This window comes from Enoplosus armatus, chromosome 1 (assembly GCF_043641665.1).
Source record: "Enoplosus armatus isolate fEnoArm2 chromosome 1, fEnoArm2.hap1, whole genome shotgun sequence".
NCBI classification, from domain to species: domain Eukaryota; kingdom Metazoa; phylum Chordata; class Actinopteri; order Centrarchiformes; family Enoplosidae; genus Enoplosus; species Enoplosus armatus.
The window spans coordinates 23818152-23838985 of NC_092180.1; the positions used below are offsets into that span (position 1 = coordinate 23818152).

The 20834-nt window shown below is 40.7% G+C and overlaps 3 protein-coding genes across 3 annotated transcripts in view; 1 reads left to right on the forward strand and 2 right to left on the reverse strand.

Moving 5' to 3' along the window:
- Positions 1-1080: 1080 nt before the first annotated feature.
- On the reverse strand, positions 1081-2269 carry ss18l2 (ss18, like 2). Its single transcript, XM_070909077.1, has 4 exons — positions 2134-2269; positions 1727-1803; positions 1455-1539; positions 1081-1346 (listed from the first exon to the last, which is right to left on the reverse strand). Exons 1-4 carry the CDS (start codon positions 2200-2202, stop codon positions 1287-1289), a joined length of 291 nt encoding a protein of 96 aa, XP_070765178.1. The 5' UTR covers positions 2203-2269; the 3' UTR covers positions 1081-1286.
- Positions 2270-3349: 1080 nt separating this feature from the next.
- lsm14ab (LSM14A mRNA processing body assembly factor b) lies at positions 3350-11234 on the reverse strand. Its single transcript, XM_070903098.1, has 10 exons — positions 10964-11234; positions 9954-10117; positions 9222-9372; positions 8160-8354; positions 7884-7964; positions 7047-7223; positions 6626-6782; positions 6066-6092; positions 5499-5739; positions 3350-5407 (listed from the first exon to the last, which is right to left on the reverse strand). Exons 1-10 carry the CDS (start codon positions 11085-11087, stop codon positions 5384-5386), a joined length of 1341 nt encoding a protein of 446 aa, XP_070759199.1. The 5' UTR covers positions 11088-11234; the 3' UTR covers positions 3350-5383.
- A 668-nt stretch (positions 11235-11902) lies between these two features.
- LOC139283797 (transcription initiation factor TFIID subunit 4-like) overlaps positions 11903-20834 on the forward strand; it is a 77092-nt gene continuing 68160 nt past the window's right edge. The window contains exons 1-2 of the mRNA XM_070903838.1: positions 11903-13268; positions 15269-15417. Of these exons, the coding sequence (XP_070759939.1) occupies positions 11903-13268; positions 15269-15417 (1515 nt within the window). The remainder of the gene's footprint in view (positions 13269-15268; positions 15418-20834) is intronic.

A 20834-nucleotide genomic window follows, 5' to 3' on the forward strand; every position in this document is an offset into this window, starting at 1 on the left:
CACCTGGAAGCGCATTCGTTTCCTCCTCTCTAATTGGCGGTTGTTTGCTCCAGATTGACACTAACTCCCATAAACCTAACGTTTCTTCTGTTTAATAATACAATATTTTTCTTGTACAATTATTGACAGTATTAATCTTATTTTTGTATTTTCTTACATGTTATACCATTACTGTATGTTAGTATTCTTGTAGGCATATTACATAAAACATTATTTTCCACCTCCCAATATGTGAAAAAGCACATTTTTTTCCTACAGAGATGAACTACACCATCCATCTATAAAGGTTACCAAATATGCCATGCTAAACACTAAAACATTGTGTGATGAGGGTGTTTTCGAGCCCTTGTTTCTTTCAGTTTCTATGGCAATGGGCTGTATTTAAAAGCCCAGAATGTTATCTTTTTGTGATGTTTGCGGATGCCAATGTTGCCTGTATTTATGAAATGACACCATGTTTTCAGAAAACTAACATACTTAACATGTTTACAGAGAATTGTTTGCTGTATATACATATAAATATATATCTTTTTATAGTTACTGTGCTTTGCACAATCAAGATATAGGGTTTGTTGCTTTTTGTCTGTGTTCTCTCCCTAACTGTTGCAGCCTTTTTTAAAGACATCCTTACAGACCTTGGACTGTAACTGTTAGCTTCTCAGCTGTGTCAAATGGTTTACTAGTGGCTTCTACATAAGAAAAAAATAGTAATAAAAACATGTTGCCCTGATAGAAGATATGAAGGGGACTGCTTGGCTTATGTTGCTTATTGTTCTCGAGCTGGCAACTGAATCTTTCCAAGTGTACCAGCAATGCAAAAAATGAATAAAAATGACTAGCAATTCGAAATGCTGTCTTTGTAGTTTTTCTGCAGAAAAGTTGATTGCTTTCCTCCTTGAATGTAAAGATGTTTGAACTGTCCTCAGCTCCTGCTGAAAAATATCCATTTAACTGGGAATCCCGTCCACTGATAAAATGTGGCCTCTGAACTGATGGATTTCAAAAACTGACACCAAAAACAACTTTCAAATATAAAAAGTATTTTTAATGTACATTTCATTTTATGTAATACAACTCCGATGACACAAAAGTGACATTTTGAATTCACAGAATTTTTCAACATTAAAATTCAATTCAGCATTATTGAACTGAAACAACAGCTATCATGGAATGGGTAACATCGCTGAAAACAATAGCTATAATAAATATATTTTGCTGTGATGTAAAAATCCTTCTTAACCACATTAATGTCAAAGAGTTGACTCCACTGAGAGAAGCTGCCAGCATCATTTCCCTTCATGCCCGTTCACAGTTGGAGTAGAGGCTGAGGTTGCATTGGGTGTGGACTGGAAACAGAAACAATAACAGTGTATAAAGAATAAGCGACTGGTCAACGAAACACGTAACTGTGTTAACTGCAGTATTTACTCATGAATTGTATGGTTAGTCTTTACATTTGAAGAGGAAGGCATGTTGTCCGGGCTGGCATCAGCTATAGTTGCCAGGTAGACTATGTTGCGGTGCAGGATCTGTTGGTATCTGTTGGAAAAGCACAAAAAAAACCCCAAAACAAAGCAGTTCATAATACCCAGTGGAAAAGAGAAGCACATGCTCGTGTACGCAGAACACAACTCAAAACAGTGTGCAGACACATGCTGCACCACTGCAAATGCATTATGCATTACCAGTTAACTGTATTACTGGATTAAGGATTGTTTTGACTTACTGTACACACTCCACTGCCCGTCCTTTCTGCATGTATTCAGTGATGCATCTAATTAACTGGTCGTTCTCATCCAGCAACTGGGACAGACGAAACAAAAAATGAACCAACTTGACTAACACACAGCAGCTAATAAAATTACATTTTATAGCAGGCTTTAACCATCGGTTATCGAAACAATAAAGCCACTGCGTGCAACACCAAGCATTTTCAGTACTAAATGAATGGTGGTGGTCGGCATGCATGAAGCCAAGATGATTGGAAACAAAGAGTGAATGAAAGGACAAACTCGTGAAGTAACGCTAACTAACTAGTGGCTAACAGCTAACGCTCGAGCCATGTACGAGAACGAGAGCTAACAGCTCGGGCTAGTTGGTCGCTTCGTTAAATATCCTTTTCGGGTGTCTTACCCTCTGTATTGTTTCTTGGTTAATCTTCGCCTTTCCTCGTAGTTTCTTTGGCACAAAGACAATTGACATTTTTGTGTAGTCGCAGTTGGTTTGCCACTTGTTTGTTTACAACAGAATGCTTCTTCTTTTGCACCTCGTCGTCTTCTTCTTCTCTCTTATAGATCGACCGCCGTGTCATTCTTGTTGTATTACCGCCATCTTCTGGGGAGTTGCAGAAAAGCAACACTGAACAAAAAAAACCATACTTGCTTGTTCCATGTTTCCTTTATAGGTGTCGCCTGTTATTTAAGGATAGTTATAATCAAATGTTAACATGGGGAAACTATCAAATCAAAACTCAATGGATGTTTTTTCATATTGTAGATTCTTTTATTTAACCTACCCTGTCCCAACTTCACTCTGTTCATTGTCCACAGAAGATTAATCCTAGTGTTTCAGGTGACCCCCCCCTGGCCAAAATATTACATATACTCTGGAAATACACTTAGCAGCACACCCTATCCCCAGAGGATAACTTTTTACATTTTGAAGACTCTGAACTGTCCACTTGTGCCACCCTCAGGCCAAAATGTCAAAACTGACCAAGGACCAGCTGTGACCCCTCATAGGACCTGAGACTATTATGACTGTACTCCATTTAGGTGAGCTAGTTGCAGGCTGGCATGCCTTACTGGGACAGTTATGACAAGTCAAAAAATCCTGGTTAGAGATTTCTTGGTCACTCTGGCTGAGCACAGTGGTGGCAGCATCATGCTGTGGGGCTGCTTTTCAGCAGCAGGGACTGTGGGACTGGTCAGGGTTGAGGGAAGGCTGAACAGAGCAAAGTGCAGAGAAATCCTTAATCAGCTTCCAACAGGACTATAACCTAATCGAACATTTCTGGAGAGACCTGAAAATGGCTGTCCACCGACGGTCCCTTATCCAACCTGACAGAGCTGGAAAGGATCTGCAGAGAAGAATGGCAGAAAATCCCCAAATCCAGGTGTGCCAAGCTTTTCGCGTCATACCCAAGAAAACTCCAGACTGTAATTGCTGCCAAACGGTCTGAATACTTACGTTGATGTGATATTTCAGTTTAGTCTTAAATCTGCAAACATTTCAAGTGTAGATTGATGACAATTTTAGCATAAGGCTGCAACATAATGTGGAAAGGGAAGTTAACATTTCTGTGAAAATTCAGGAACATATGAATTAAAAAACAAACATCAGACATGGATATTGTTCAACTCTTTATTTTACGTAAAAACTCAATTTTGCTGATATTCTCAAGAAAACAATTCCTGGTGTACAATTCCAGACTGACTGGAAGGAGTAACAAACATATGAAAACATCAGTTTTTAATAGTTGAGTAATACTTTTAGTCTCAAATTCAATATCGCTGGTCATCGTGAAAGCCCATATAAAGTGATGGTTCCTACGGCCCTCATGCAGTGATCAGCAATCTGTGCAATATCCAGTTAAACAGCACGTTTTCGACTGGGCTGCTTTGCTTCTAGACAACCACAGCTACTGAGAAGGATCTAGTTTCACCTTGTAGTGCTATCAATACTTTTGTCAAAAGGTAACCTTTAAGTTAAAGGGAGAGCTGTAAAAAATTGACCACTTTGAAGGCAAAAGTACTCTGACGTCCCTAAAGTACTAACAAATGAGAATAAAATATCCCACCTCCCCCCCAACACACTGGCACCACATCCAGTTGTTGTCCCTTTTGTTCACAAGTCAGTAAAAAAAGAAATTCACTCCAGAGAACAATCACATTGACAACAATGCAACAAGAGGAGCTACAAACAAGCCAGAGGGCTGATGATGATCAGAAATGTTGCCATGTGTATTGAACAGACGTTTCGAGACATCATTCAGTCCATTTACAATTACAATTTCCCATTTTCAGTAAACAATCCATACAACACTGCAAGTGCTTTGATTAGCAGTGGAAACAGCGGACTGTGGAAAAAAACAATGCTGATGACAACTAAGACAACTCAAAGGATGCTGACAACAAATAGAACATGCTTTAACAGATGGCTCAGTATGTTCTGGACATATGAAGGTAGATTCAACAGGTACTAAGATGAGAAAGACAGGTACTAAGATGAGAAAAACAGGTACTAAGATGAGAAAAAAATGTACTTATGGACTGTCAATTATTTTAGCTCAAGCTAATGCTTACATGTTCTTTTTGGCAAAACAGTGGAGCATTTTTTATCCAAATCTAATTCTGACTGAATGAACCCAAGGTTTTCCTCTCCTAAGAACTCTAAAGGCATTCGCCGTAATGGATGTTCCTCTTTCACAGCCACAAATCATGGGAATGCTCTTTGATCAGTCAACTACATAAAAACAGACCCGGTCAAAAAAAATCTACAGTCAAATACTTCTAAAGCTAATGCTGTAAACCCCATATATCAATATCAAAAAGGCTGGTTCCTACTGATTGCCTGCCATCATTAACGGGCCTGTGGACGTCCAGCTACAAACGTAAAGCAGAAACAGAATTCATCTGATGTGGGAGGTTTGAGGGGTCAAAGTATGATGTAACTAGTCTAAACACTGAATGCACATTTCTAAAAACTAAAAGTCTGTCTGGCAAGCCACAGTATGCAGAGGGGCACCAAGCAGAAGATGAGCTAGATATACATTCATTCATTACAATTTTCAGTTCAGATTTTGTTTCTTTCAGTTGGCTTTGAGCTCACTACTTCATTGAAAATGAATGGATGTCCGAAAGAAAAAAAAAAGCAACAACTTTCCCTGCAAACTGGGTAAAAATACTGAACACATGGCAACCAAACTAAATACGTCTGAGCAGAGAAACATACGGTGCAACAGGCAATGCAGTGAATTTTGGTGCCAACATACGTCATAATATCAAAAACTGAAAGAAAATAAAAAATAAAGCTATGGATCACATGAACTGTAATCCACTCACAGTATCAGCTTTCAATATCAAAGACACCTTCAGTAAGAAATTAACTTGATTGATGCAAAAATACAGAATTACTCCAAAGCAAGGTATTTACACATGTTCTTGTCAATCTGATGACTGGGCCAAAAAACAAAAAGCCTAATTCTCAGAGTGGAGAAAAGGGAGCTGCACTCTCACCCCCTGATGTAAAGCAGTCAGCTGGTGCTGGTGACTGAGAGGATGTCTTCATTCTTTCTGTCAAATGTTGAGACCAAACTATTTCTTCAACAGGAATCATTTCATGATGGGGGGCTACAATTCTCTGTGGATCCACTGCTGCAGTACTATGCAGCCACCTTGTTATCCTTCTGGAAAAACAACAACAACAAAAGTTTACATCAGCCATCAATCTTCATCTTCTTCCACATACTGCAAGGAAGTGTCTACTGATAGATTTACCCTGTATTCAAAATCGGAGAAATCCCGGCCTCCTCTGCCACCTCTGAACCCGTCTCTGAACCCAGGTGGAGCACCCCGGGGTGGCCCGAAGGAACCTCTGCTCAGCGGTCGCCCTCTGCCTCCACGGGGCCCCATGAATCCGCGGCCACGGAAACCACCTCTTCCTCGATTGTGCCTCAGAGGGATGCCGAATGTCTCAGAATTCATTCGCCGCTCTTCTGCCCAGGTCGACCGCCGCTCCCTGACACACACAGATGATCAGGATCCATGTTTTTGAGTAACACACATAAAATATGAGACATACAGGGGAGGCTCAAAAATCCAAATATGTGTAATGTTCCGCTCTGTGTCCGTGTAACATGTAAGAGCCTTGATAGTATACTTAAGAAATTTAAAAAGTAAATAAAACACTGAATTAATGTTGCCATGATCAAGTCAAAATCCTAAAAGTGTTTAGTGTGTATTCACATTCTTATTCTATAACTTTATAATAACTTTCATTCCGATGTTTGGTGCCATTCAGCTGCGGTGCCTCCCTCTACACAGCAAAGAAAATGTGTGACTTACTTTGAAAATCCTCTCTCACCCCCTTTACTGAAAGAGATGAAAACAAATGTGTTTCAGTGTATTCATAGAGTACAATTCACATGTTTAAATACACATATTAAAGCTGATGTTTGTTGTATAAAGAGACATAGGGAGTTTAGAGACAATAACACTTTCAAAAACGGAGCCCCCTGATTTGTTTCAATAACACTGACGGAAGCGTTGGCAAAAAAAAATGCAAGGTAGTCTGGCAAAAAGTTGATCCTGACTTAACTTTTGTTGCAGCGCAGTCCTGCGTCATCTGGCAAAACACTGTGTTGGCAAATCACTCGAGCAAACACGTGTCCAGGCAGAATAACATAACTTTTTTTTCACAATTATAAAATCCCATCTGCAGTCTGATGAGCTTTCAAACTGGACTACCTGTTTCGTATACAACCTTTTTTTTTTTTTTTTTTTTTTTTAAATGGGTAACTGTACCGAGACAGACCCATGCAAGTCTGAACATTTAAGCTAATGAATTTAGCCCACCAGTGTCTTACAAATGAACAACAATTTTAATAGTGGACATATTGAGGTACCTTAAATCACCACAGGACAGGTTATCAAAGAAGGACTTGGACTTGTCATAGTAGGTGTTAATCACAGCCGCCTCCTCCTCCTCAGTGGTCCCCTCATTAGGCAGATGTTCTGAGTCACCAGTCTCTTCTCCATTCACCGCCTTTTCAGTCTTGTCATCTGTAGTTATATTGAAGGAATTTGTGTAAACCATTCAAGACATTAAAGACTGGGTCACCTAATAACATTATGGTGGCAGTCAGGGCAGGGCAAAGGGACTAGTATCGCAGTATCACTGTAGGCAATTACACTGTCAGAATGCATTGATGGTGATTGGATAAACCAAATTCAAACAGACCTTTAAAAATAGCAACAATTGCACCATTTAGTTCTGGCAGGTTTCCTGTCGTTGCCCTTTAGGACTCGAGTATGTTGAAGCCATACCTTTCAGTTTGAGCTTGTTCTGGAGCTCTTTGTCAATCTCATCTTTGTTGAACTGGGCGTTGGCAGTTTCAAAATCAAAGTCTTCTTCAAACTTCATGGGGCCATCCCTACGTACATTTACTCTGCCTCTGCTGCGGTTTCCTCTTCCACGGCCACGGCGGTTGGACTGAGCACCAGCTGAGAAATAACAAGGGAAAACTGAAATCCAGCAATGCGCCAACAAGCATCATCTAGGCAGACTGTGCAGTAGTTGGGACAGTGCTGCGTTAGCTTTATACAATTAGCACATTATATTTAAAATGAAACCATGCCTTTAAGATTTAAGTGCAGACTATCTGCTTTAATTTGAGGATATTAACAGTGTACGAACTGATGCCCTTTCAATATCTCATCCCCCAATGGGTGCACAAGTTCACATGAACTCAATATAATATTTGGTTGCAAATCTTTTGCAGTCAGTGACTGGCTGTAGTCTACAACCCTTAGACATCAGAGGACAACCGGTGGCATTCTTAGTAATGTTCAGCCAGACCTGTAGTCTGGTCTGCAAAGACCTCTAAAGCAGATTGTCAGCACTTTAACCTCATTGTTCCACCACATTCAATCCAATGTGCTAGAGCACAGAAACCGACAAGTGAACATCATGTCAAAATATGTTTAGATTGCACTGTAGATACCTGAGGTGATGAAGATGACAATAAAATGATTTAATCACAGTAAAACCTGTGTCCTCAACAAGTTCAAATTAATACAACTAATGAAAACAAACATTTTAGTGGTTTTAGTGAATTATGTGTGTTAATGGATATCATTAAGTAATGGTGTAAAACTACTCACCAGCTTGACGATAGTTGGGATCCCGGTTTTCATGAGCACCGTGTTCATTTTCTGGCTGTGACACCTTCTGAACCTCAGGAGCTGAACAGCAAAACACACTGTTTACCCTCAGTTTAACTCAAGGTTACGACTCAAACAAAGCACTACATGCATGAGCACACAATGGTTAAACAACTTGATTAAAAAAATACTTTGACTACTTCAGACACAGTCTAGATTCAACAAACGTTTATCTTTGTGGAGATGAACCATTACAAGCCTAGCAGGTAACCTCACCTTTTCTCTGCTCCAGGAGGTCTGGGGGCTTCTGGCTGCCAGCAGTGGTACCTGTGGGTCTGGGAGCTGCCGCCCCTGTCTGACTCCTTGGCCCTACAGGTGCAGGTGGCGCTGGGGCAGCTGATGGTGGGGCCTGCTCCAGGGCGGGACTTTGTTTTTTGGACTTTAAAGGGTCCCGCTGGGGACTAGTGCGCCCTGCAGAAATCAGAAAAGTGAGATTCAAACTATATGATGTTCATAAATGCAGAGGCAGCATGGTTTGTCTTACAGCAGCTGACAGAGGCAACAAGAATTTGATGAAACACCATGACATACAACACGTGATATGAATGTGGCAAAATACCTGGAAATAATTCATGGAACTCTGAGCAGGAAGGTATTTCTAGTTTATTGGCAATGGACAACACTGACATTGAATATCTAATAAGGCCAATGTCTGCTCAATGTATTTGTAAAGCAATCTAATAGTTTGACAACAAAGACAGAAATGCAATCTATATATTTAGTAAGAAAATCCTTGACATATGCTGTTATATATGCCTCCTTCTTTAAGTTTCAGCAGAACACTTTATTGGAAATATGTTGTATAATTATCTCCACTAATCCCAGTTCAACACATAATGGGTTCAGGTATACAGCAGGAAACTCAAAAGATGTCATGCTGCTGTGCTCTGTTCAAATCAACATGAATCAGGCGTTGCTCCCAATTTGCCTGAGAAACAGATGGCTTGCTTACAAGGCCTGTTTCAAAATTGATCAATTGTTTGAGTAGTCATTAGACTTTTTTTTATTTTTTTATAGATGATATTTGTGCTTCCATTGATTCACACAAGCATTAACATGTTACGCTAATGAAGTTCAGTGGGATGAGCTACAGCTTGCTAGTTTTGAGTTCTCACAGTTAACAATTTGTTGCCTTTAGTTTTGTTTATTTTACCTTAGTTAAGATCAATCATATCATTGTGTGCAACCAGGAACCATTTTCACAGCTCTCTCTTGTGATGCATCCTGTGAATCCATACAGTGAGCAGACACTTATTTTGAACAAGAACTTGTCCTTACCTCCTGCTCCAGCAGATCCAAACTGCTGAGCTGCAAGGGGTGTAACACCGAACTGGCTGTAGCCGGGGGCAGGCGCCCTACTGTATGGACCATAGGACCCAGCCGACTGGAATGATGTTGCTGCTGAAGCATCGCTGGATCCAATTGATGACTAAAAAAAAAAAACACAGTAAACTGAAAACCCATGACAACATTGACTGTCAAAGACAGCACTATCACACAAATTCACAGGGGATAATAACCTTTTTTTAATCCATTAATTTCAGACCACTGGCACGGATAAAATCATAATGCATTAGACATGAATGTGCAATTGTAGTTCTGAAATATTAATGATTCCAGCCCTGATACTTACTGAGAGACTAATCAAATGGAATCAAAATTACTGTTGTTAGATACACCTGTGCCTTTTCTGCTGTGACAAGTCAAAATGTGTGCCATGAAAAGGGTATTTTTGAGCCTGAGCAAGTATATATACACATTATTATAGTCATAACCCTACTATTAATAACACGACATAGCAGCGATGGCTCTCCTCTACTCAAATATCCCAGTAAGCCATGACAGCGGGACAGTGAGCCAACAAGCCCAATGCATGAACCCCAAAGAAATGACATTGAGATTGTAATTAACCAAATGTCCATTGGGTTTTTATTAAATATACAGAATATGTGACAAACTGCCATACATACAGCCACTTCATAGTACAAAAATGCATACAAATCAACTTACTTGGACTATGGCAGGGTCCTGAGGCAGGGAGCTAGTGGCTTTGGGTGGCTCACAAACTGTTAGGTCTTTTATATCACTTCCTCGGAAGATGATGTACTCAAACACTTCGTCCCGGGGTGGAATAGGCCTATCAGTGGGCCGGTCCTCAGTGCCGAAAGAGCGAACTGTTGGGAAAATTCAAATGACTTTAGACTATCAAGTATTTTAATTGAGGCTGAGTAGATTTGTGCTTTGTTGTATATCCTCACACTGCAAAATATATACACATTTAACAGTTATTGTATATCACAATATTGTGTACTTTTTAATACTATGAATAGTGATATACAATTGTATTGTTAAAATGTATTGCATTTCATCTCAATCTATTCTTATCAAGGAAATGTTCATAGTTCAACAAAAAAACTACTGTAAATGCGCCACAGTTTGACTAGAAGGTTAATTTTCATCCATTCTTCCTTGCCAGGTGTTAAAAAGGCATCCAACAATACTATGCAATAACCATGCCAAATTTCCCTCAGAGTGACTGTTGAAGAACCAACTATTACTTAACAAAACAAATTGACTAGTCATTTGTCAGATTTGTAGGGTTAGGCTAAATGCTTGACGTTATAGAGAATTAAAATGAGTTTGTTATCTGAGATCACTAAACACACGTTCAACATAAAGACTCAAATTGTAACTTAGCTGATAACCCATACTTTAAACATACACAAGACATGTTTGATAGTAACAAGGGATTTACTACCTATTATACGGTATGCCTCTGAGTAACGTTATTCAGCAGTAAGGGCCACATATTTAACGTTAGCCCAAACACAAGGTAAACAAAGGAGTATTAACTACTGCACCACTTATGCTAGCTACTACCGCTAGTTGGCTACAAAGCTAGCTAGCTAATATAGCTAGCTGCGCTGAAATGAATTTGTTTTCCATCCGTTAACACTACTGTAAGCTATGGTATAACTCTTTCTGGGTACTGTAGTCCACCTCTTGGTTACTTAACTTACCTTTAGCAAGAGCTACTGTCGAGTTTTCAGTGTCAATGGTGTACAAAATTCCTTCATAGCGAATTTCGGCCTTGGAGATTAGGCTAATTTTGCTGCCAATGTACGGCGTCCCTCCTCCGCTCATGTTTGTCCTCTGTCTTTAATAACGCACTTACTTCCACTGAATCTGTTTTCTGTCAAACGAGAGGTCAGATGTGTTATTTTCAGAGCTGTAGTTTTAAAGCTACATTACATGAATAAGTAAGTTACACCGTGAGTCAGACTCGCTCGTTTCTGATCTGATTTCTACCACGACATGGCCGTTTTCATTTTACTTCGCCCGCCGCTAAGGATGTTGGGAGAAAGGCTGTGCCTTATTCATTTAAAGTTGCCTCCTCTTCCTCCTACTGCTACCCTTTCCTATAAGTGACAAAGAGTTGGCTGAGACATAGTAAACTCAGTAATAATAAGATTGTACATGCAGTTCATCGTTCATTTGTACGATTATTTGAAGGAAGAAGATGAGTCAAATTATCATAGGATGCTTAATAGAGGTTTGAGATGCAGCCATTCTATCATATCGCGATATTACACAGGCTTGTCTTTTCTCCACCCTGCCCCATAATGCCAGGTAATACATTTTCAGACGTAGAAAATGTATATATGCCGCATAATTTGTTTTTGACACATCAAATTTCCCGATGTTTCATTATAACCCCTGCAATTTAGACACCTACAAAGTATGTCACGGGTGCCACATATTCTACTTTGGAATTGGTAATTAAACTAATACAACAGTTCTTCATTATACCTCATTAAATTAGACTCGAAGAAAAATCATGAAAAATACAACTAGGATGCCCCCCTCATCTAATGACGTCAGATTCATTCCCACAATGCCTAGTAACACGCAGGCGCACTGTACAAAAAAAAATAGAAGACAGCTATCTGTGATCAGAGATGGCGGGCGCCTCCGACCCCCTGGAAGATATGCTCTTTTCAGAGGTGGATGAAAAAGCTGTGAGCGACCTAGTGGGCTCATTGGAGTCACAGCTTGCTGGCCAGAGCAACCCAGCAGGTAAAACAGACGAAAACGGAGGCGCTGGCTCAGTGGCCCCCGTTAACCATCACTTAGGAAAAACGCTACCAGCTCCAGTGGGCACCACAACACTGGAACAACAACAACAAGGACGGCGTAATAAACCTGAGATGCGCCAGGAGATCAACTCTAAAGACGCTAACCCTGACAAAACTGTCACGTCTCCTCCTCTGGGCTGTACCCCTTCCTTTGGCGAGCCTTCCACCACTTCGGCTGCCGGTGTGAACGCCACTAGCAGCGGTTCGCAATCACATGGAGCATCCATCACAACACTGACTGCATCTGGTCTGTCAACTTTGGCATCTACGCCAGCCAGCATCAGCACCACATCCAGCCGGGGGTCTAAGGTTACCCCGGGCACAGGTGAGACGTCGACAGAAGCAAACCCGCCGAGAAAACGCATAACCACACCACGGAGGAGCGCTTCGGCTCGGATAAAGAGTTTGAACGGCGCATCTGTAGCGACGAGGAGGAACAGCACCACGGCGGTGGCTGAAAACGTTAGCCCCGTGGAGCCCAGTGCAACTACACCAAACTCTACTCGACCGGCGACAGCCTCTATCAACACTTCGACTTTCACCTTGTCTAAAGCTAGCCTCCCTGTAGGTCAGTCGGCTATTGCGCTCGACCGGGGGACTCCTACCATTGCTTTGCATAGACTCCCGAGTCATATTGTAGCGAGCATAGCCCAGAACGGCAACGGCACCAGTGTGTCGGCCTTGGTCCAGCAGGGCGCTCGCGTAGGACCCGTCACCTCTTCAGCTTCACAGGAGAACCACAGCAAAACGGTCACAGACACTGGGGCTTCCAAAACAGACGATTGCCAGTCCAAAATTGTAATGTCAAGCCAGTCTTGTGGTGTCAATTCTGTAATAAACACTGTCTCCCCAACACCCTCTGTTGTCACACCAACAACAACTACAGCAGCAGCTACAACAACCACAACAGTCACCCAGCCTGTGAGCTCTGCCGCAGCTGCTGCCTGTGTTACAGGGGGGGCAACAGGTTCTGTATGTGGAACTGGTCAAACTACATCAGTGACCACCGCTGTCAGCATGGTCAGGCCCATGGCCCCCTCTCCAACACCCGCTGTGGCCACCTCTGCACAGTCTCAACCCCGTCCTGGACTTACAGCGCCTCAAAGGATCGTAGCCCCCCAGCTGATTGTCAGACCACCTCAACAGCAGACGACCATTCAGCTGCCCCCCGGGTTTACCATCCCGCCTGGTAAGGTTTGCAGGAGGGGGAGGAGAGCAGCAAGAAGGTGCCATTTACGCCTGTGTTAATATAACCTTACCTGAGACTGATGGTACAGTGTTTGTTTGACTGTCTTCAGTATGAGGAGGTTGTGTGTGTGACATCCTGTTCTTGTACCCTGTTTGTCTGAATGTGTTGGGGAAGCTTTCCAAGTTACCCTGCGTACATATTGAATATGCCATAGGATGGTGCCTGCTCCTGAGGTAAAATATACCTTTTCATATATGCTTTTATTCATAGTAGCTGTACTGTGAGTTTAAGCATGGGTGGCCCCATGGGGAGTCAAACACTACACCCAGCAGTGTTAGCTCTAGGATGTGCCCCCTGAGCCGTGCAAATGATTACATTTACAGCAAGCATCCTTAACAGCACCATAACATGACATTAACACCACAATTGTGAGATTAATAATAATAATAATAATAATAATAATAATTAAGACAAAATGTACATGAAGATTGCAGTGAAACTGTGTCAAATGAAATGTATCTGTACATTTTAATAATGCTTAAGTGTTTGACTTAAGTCTCTATAAGACATCAAACTTGTGATTTTTTGCTCACAGGAAAAACTCTGTAAGGACTGTAATGTGGCCATGCTGTCGCATGTATAGCCCATACTCATATAGACCTCATGAGTTCACTCTCAGGAGAAGACAGGGCTCTTTCCAATGAAATCATGTAATGTGGCCACCAATGTATTCACACACCATATGCCCTTAACAAAATGCCACATCCATATTCAGGCATTTGAAGTTTTTCATCTGCAACATAGTGTGGTGAAAGGCAGCTACTCTTATGACTGTCATGTTTCAAACTTAGTATTTTTCCTAATAGCCTTTCCAAGAATAATAATTGATTGTACCTGGCAAAGGAATATCAAAAATGCCGGGGAATATGTCTTTACGTCAATGCAAACACATCAGCAACTTGACATGTCCACTAATAGTGCATACAGACAGTTAAATATGCACTGTGGCTAGTACAGTCCTACAGTACCAAGAGTCCTTCAAAGTGTACAGAATCCCATTAGATGATTCAAGACAACATTATGGTGGAACTACTTTCTGAAAAGTGACACATGGTTAAAATACAGTGGCTTTTACTTTTTGATTAACATTACTGCTGCCCAAGAAAAGGCAACTTAATAAGTGGAGACCTGTTGCCCTCCACACAGAATTTGTTTTTGTGTTGTTCTTTGGTTACTGTAAGTAAAGTTGGGAATGCACATGGAAATGTTTTTGGGCAACTCAAGATGGGGAAGCAGTTTTGTTTTTAATCACTACAGTGCCTTGTTGTTAGAAAACAAACTAACTAGATTTTGTTTTATCCTGTAGGTCACTTTATTTCTGGAAACTCTGAGAATTACTGATCTACATTGTTCCAAGATTATAAATCATATCAAAGTCCTTATGTAACTCAGATTGTAAACATTTACGGTTTCCCAAATAAACTAGGAGAAGAGTGTTTCCCCCCCACCTGTTAAAAAACCAAATCAGGTTGGGGAATTTCCCACAGATCTGCCAAATGGTGCAACATTTTGGTATCCCTAATTTTGCTACCCCATTTGTCAGGTAGCTAATCTCTATGAAGCTCCTATTCTGTCATTTAGTAAGAATCGCAGGTGACACAGTAGACAGTGGTCAGGAGGGTTTCCTCACCTCAGGGATGACCTGACATGGGCCACTTCACAAGCGTGGCATTATGATACGGCAGTCCTTTCCTTTTAGAAAGAGTCCATGTAATTAGCTCATGATCACAGCTTCAACTTAATTCCTAAACCCTAGGCTGTCATTTGTGCCTTTCTCTGATATCCAGCACGGTGTAGCTCTGTTCTGGGAATGTTAATTTGAGGAAGTTTCATTGTAAGCAGTGTTGTAGTGCAATGAAATGAAACAGTTAACCCATGGTTAGGTCTGTTTCAACCTTGGTAGTGTTTTCCTCTGATGAATGTTCCCTGTGATTCTTCAGGGATGGTGTTGGTACGCACAGAGTTGGGCCAGCTCGTGATGGTTCCTCAGCAGGCTTTGGCTCAAGCTCAGGCTCAGGCACAGAACAACATCTCTCCACGACCTGCCACCCCCACGACAGGAGCGTCCTTCAGAGTAACAACTCCACAGGTGAGACTCTGCTCATGGTAGCTGCCACCTGTAGACTTTCAGTAGTATGACCACAGCACACAGTGTTACTGCACCATGGTGTTTCTTTACAGCTCCTTAACCTGGAACAATGGGTTTTGTTTCATTTTTGTTCCCAACCACAAAACAGACAATGGATCATCTGATTTGTGTGTCCACACGTACATCACACACAATAGGCTTTACTCGTGAAACATTGCTATGCAGAGATTTAATCTTAACTTGAGGATTTTAATTTGGATAAGAAAACATCAGTGTTCTGTGCCTGTTTCTGAATTAGATGTGGGGTTATTTTATTTTTCTCATACTCATATTTTCTTTTTGCAAATAAGAGACTAATGAAATTGACGGTAACGACTTAATAGTCCATTACTGTTAAGTGCACGTATAATATGAAAAACAAAATTTGCTCTATATAACCATTATTTACTATCTTTACTGTGATAAATACATCAAAATTCTGATTTAATATTGACTTCACATCAACACTGAATAAATGTAGCCATTGTTTTTTACAGCATTCGGAACATTCACAAGTGTTCACTCTGCGTAAACTCCATTGACGCAAGCCCACCTGGCAAAAATATATCAGACGTGCAGAGACAATTCCTTCTGGTGTAACCAGAACAAACAAAGGATCAGAAATGAAACATGGTTTATGTAGCAGATACGATTCATTAAAAGAAATGAAAGGGTCAGCTCAGATTCTGTGGATTAGCACAAAGCATTATATGTGAATAATTATTTGGGCTCGGTATTGGCAGATACTCAATATTATAGGACTGTGAATTAGATCAGGGCCAAAGACACTTTATCATCACATCCTACGCACATAACATATTTAAAAAAACAACTCTGTGAAAAATGCATTGTCAGAAAGCTGCAATCAGGGAAGTTTTTTCTTAACTCAGGAAAAGCGGACATTTTGGAGATACATGGTTTTCACTGGACTGTTATGTGGATTGGATTCTTGTGGGACACCATGTTTAAAGTTTGAAGATGAGGAAGAGTTATTATCCAGGACAACAGGAAATTGTTTGATCACACTATGGACAGCTCCTGGTGCTGAAATTCAAGGTTGGAGGTTTACCTTTATTGGTTTTATACAACACAGAATTGCACATTGAAAGGTTGTTGTAGTCCCCTCCACGCTACATACACAGAACATGTATAAACAGATATTCAAATATTTGAATTATGATATAATTTAACAATGAAATAGAATATGATATATATAAGTATATAAAGTTTGCACTAAAGGAAGAAACAAAAAGGAGAATGAAATTAAACTTGTAAATAAAATTTGATGAACAGAAAAGAAAGATGGACAGTATAATGAAAAATACATTTAAACAGGTTAGAATCATATACGTACACATACATGTCAGCCAATGGGGCACCCACAGATGGGCTGGGCAAAGTCATTTTAAGACATTTCAGTGAAATGCAACGTCACATTTCATCTTCATTTTTTATGGACACAAAAGTGATTCAGTCCAGCCAAACTTCTCAATTAATTCGTTTTTATAGTGGTGTTTAATGAGTTATTAAGTATTTACAAATCTCATATGTATATGGTTTTATTATTGTTCTCTATTATTGTTTTTACATTTTATTTTCACTCTTACATTTCAAATACACTTGCGGTGTGTGTATACAACACTCTGTGAAGTGGTTTTGGAGTAGGCCACATTGAATGGGTGCATTTGGGTTAGGACCTCCTAACCTTGAGCTTGAGTGCTGCCCCTTGGATGGACTTCTCGTGTTTGTGGACCAGGTACGATGCCACCCATGTCCATTGTTGGACACTCCCCTTCATGATTGGCCTGAATCCACGTGGCCATGTGCCCAGCCCATCTGTGTGTGGTTGCCCCACTGGCTGACATGTATGTGTATGTGTATGTATATGATTGGTTGTCTTTTACATTTTTTCCAACCTTTTTTTTTTTTTTTTTTACTTCATACCCATTATATTGTTTGAGTGTTGTGTGATGTGGTGTGTTTTGTGAAGACCCTGATGAAGGCCACAAGTCAAAACGCGTTGGTCTGACAATAAAGTTGTTCTTTGTACTACAAGTGTTGCTGGAGTTTTGACCTCTTGAGACTTTTTCCCTTCTCCACGCACCTTGGAAGTAGGTGAAGTTGTGTCCGAAATCCTTACTCTGCTTCTGCAACCTTTGCTGGTACTTTACTGAAGTTGGCGCTGCAGAAGGGCTGCCTTTCATATGATACTAGTTCATGTGCAATTTCAGGCATCTAGTGATAGTATGGAAAGCACCAGTTCCTGGTTATTCATTTGTATTCTATGCAATGCAAAGGGCATCAACCTCAGACCTCCTTGTATGAGAGCAACCATGACTGAAAGTGTGACACTGTACAGGCACACGTCCTGCATGCTTCAGTCCTTCCAGCTCTGCAGAATATCTCTCAATGTTAACGCCACAGCTGGTGACCTTTGTCAACACTAATCCCACTTATTAAATTGGAGAAACCTTGATCTAATTATGTGTGGATACACACCTCATTAAGTGAACAGCTTTAGACCCTAATTGGGATGTGATTAATATGTGAAACTGTGCAGTTATAAAGAATGAATATTCTTGATTATTTTACGTATAGATCAAACTGAGATTAATAGGTGAATTAATGTCTCAAGGCTCCTTAATGACTCCATGGGGTCCTCATCAAAATTTAAAGAGCCACTGAATCATTAATTGGAATTTGCTTATTATCACCTGTGGATACATCATTCATGTAAAAACCTGAGCTTGTGCTGCTGGATCCACACCTTTGGAACTTAATTGGCTTTAATGATGAGGTGACTAGATAGTTTGTCTCTCACAGTTTCTCTGTAAATCAAGTGGGACCGCTGAAATGATACGGATAAATATTTCTTCTGATGAGAGCATCTGAACCTCTCGTGACTTCTGTCTTTCTTATTGACCTCAGAACATACAACACTGACATAACAGAAGGGTTGATATGTTCACATCGGCATGTTTATAGTAGGCATACGTTTTCATGATATAAAAAACATTCTGTGACTTAAATATTAATTTTGTCTGCAAGGCGTTTAAAACTGATTTGTTATGATACATTTGATTCCTTTCAAATACATTGCATTGCATTTAATCCTGTTTGCTATATTGTGAATTGGGATTGAGCATTGTTGTTCAGTTCACTGCAACAGTTGAGATAATGTCAATTAATCTACAGTATTGTCTTGATAAATTGATGAATTGATGAGTCATTATTCATCCAGATATTTAGTTCACTCTCACGCAAGATGAAGAAAACCAGAAAATATTTAAATTTGCAGAGCTGGAACCAGTGAGTTTTTGGAATTTTTGCTTAAAAATATATAAACACTTACAGTAATAGATGGTTAAAATTGCTCCAGAATAATTTTCTGTCAATTGTCTAATCAATTAATGGACTAATGATTTTAGCCCTAATGTCAGGTTAAGTTGTCAGTTACAGAAAAAGTGCAAAATACACCTAGAATCCCAACTCAGAATGTTTTGAATACTCAACTTTGACCTGGGTTAAGTTTTAAAGTGTCAACAGTTAACTGGGAGGAAATGTTGGCATTTGTTTGTGCTATTGGCTGCTATAATAAAGTCAGTGATTTTACAAACTGCTTGAGACAGAAGCTCGCTATTCTTAAAAGGCTAAGTGCAATTTTTTTTCTCCAAAAGTTACCAACTAATTTCTTCCAACACACTCTTTGTGCAGGCCTCTCAAGGCTGGAGTAAAGAGGCCCTCTAAAGATCTGAGGCGCCTGTTCATCATATCACTAACTGCGAGGACAAAAGACTGACACTAGAGGGCAGCATTTCTTTTTTTTTTTCAATTGGGTCAGACTTTCCGCTGTGTTTCTACTTTGCACTTATGAATTCAACTGTTTCTTCTTTCTCTAACATTTTGTACTCAGGGCTACAGTAAGACTCTGTTCATCCTATTTTATGAGTATTACAAACAGTATCTATGAATGCAAAAAGGAAACAGATTAAAATGTGGCATTAGTAGTATCAAATCTGACAATACAGCCCACAGTATCAAGCACATGCATGTATAGCAGTGTGAAGTGGATTATTGTGGGTGTGCCATACTAGTGTTTGGTATACCCATCATACAGCAGTAGTATTACACTCTGCTGTATAGTGGGTAGTTTTATGTTCTCAGGCAGTATTACACGACAGACTGAGCTGTCAGAGGCAGAGTAACACATTTCAAAACTGTGGTGAAAAGTGTTTTTTTATTATTAAAGGAAGACTCCACCCTTTGTTACTCTGATACTTCCTGCTGAGACGTCCCATTGGCAGGTGTAAATGTCCTTCTCCCAGACAGAAGTCCGCATCAGTTACACAACAGCACCCCCCGCCTCTGTACTTGTCGCCAGCCACCCTGTATCCATCCTGATATGAACCCCTTTCAAAAGAGAGTTGCAGATTGTCATCGCCTCTCACAGTCACGCTGATGACAAATTAGTGGGCCGCGGCGTTGCCATCTCGACAGGAAAAACAGTAGCGGGGAAATGAAAGGGAATGGTGTTTATTCCCAGAGCTCAACCCCTCTGTCGGCCTGTCACTCTTCCCGTGACCCTGAGGGGAGAAACGGAAGGCATCCTGAGCTTCCTTCCTTCCATACCTGTTAAATCATTCATCATCCAACTGCCTGATTATTTTAAAAAGCTAACAAGGCTTTGGTTCTTGCGTGTGTTTGTGTGTGTGTCTGTCTGTGTGTGGGAGAAGGAAAGAGAGTGAGCAAGAGAGAGGCATCGCTAGCGGTGGGATGCACCCCGTGGCTCTTACCAACCCCCTTTGCCCCCACCACCGCCCCCATCCCCTCTCCCCTCATCCCTCATACACCCGCTTCCCCCCCGACTCATCAGTACAACATTCTTTTGCATCCTACAAAACTTTTAGTGGAGGGAAAACTCCCTCCTCCTCTGTCTTATCCTTCTTCTTCTGCTCTACTCTTTGTCGTGACCTTTCATTTTAGAGTGATGGTGAAAATGGGTGATAATGATGATTAGAGGACATGCAGCTGATTTTGATGAATTTGTAGACAGTGTTGTTTTTGTCTTTTTTTTGGCATTCATGTGTCTGTTTGTGTGTTTTCATTTGTGTGCAAGACAAGTGTAGTATATCATATGCTTGAATGTGTGTGTGTGTGTGTGTGTGTGTCTATTCCCTTTGTTGTCTGTGTGTCAGTGCTTGTGTGTGAATGCTTCGGCCTGTTTGTGAATGGACGGCTGTGTGCCAGAGGTCGGGGCAGAGGCCCTCTTGGGTTGTCTTGGCCCATAGACAGGATAGCAGCCAGGAAGTGTGTATGAGTGTGGTGCATTTTTCTGTATGTGTGTATGTGTGTGTGTGTGTGTGTGTGTGTGATGAGCC

Coding starts and splice junctions, on each gene's coding strand:
- lsm14ab (XM_070903098.1), bottom strand. CDS start 11,087: ATGAGCGGAGGAGGGACGCCGTACATTGGCAGCAAAATTAGCCTAATC. Junction 7,965..8,159: donor CCTCCTGGAGCAGAGAAAAG/GTGAGGTTACCT, acceptor TTTGCTGTTCAG/CTCCTGAGGTTCAGAAGGTG. Junction 5,408..5,498: donor TCTCCGATTTTGAATACAGG/GTAAATCTATCA, acceptor TTGTTTTTCCAG/AAGGATAACAAGGTGGCTGC.
- ss18l2 (XM_070909077.1), bottom strand. CDS start 2,202: ATGTCAATTGTCTTTGTGCCAAAGAAACTACGAGGAAAGGCGAAGATT. Junction 1,804..2,133: donor ACCAAGAAACAATACAGAGG/GTAAGACACCCG, acceptor CGTCTGTCCCAG/TTGCTGGATGAGAACGACCA. Junction 1,347..1,454: donor ACATGCCTTCCTCTTCAAAT/GTAAAGACTAAC, acceptor TTCTGTTTCCAG/TCCACACCCAATGCAACCTC.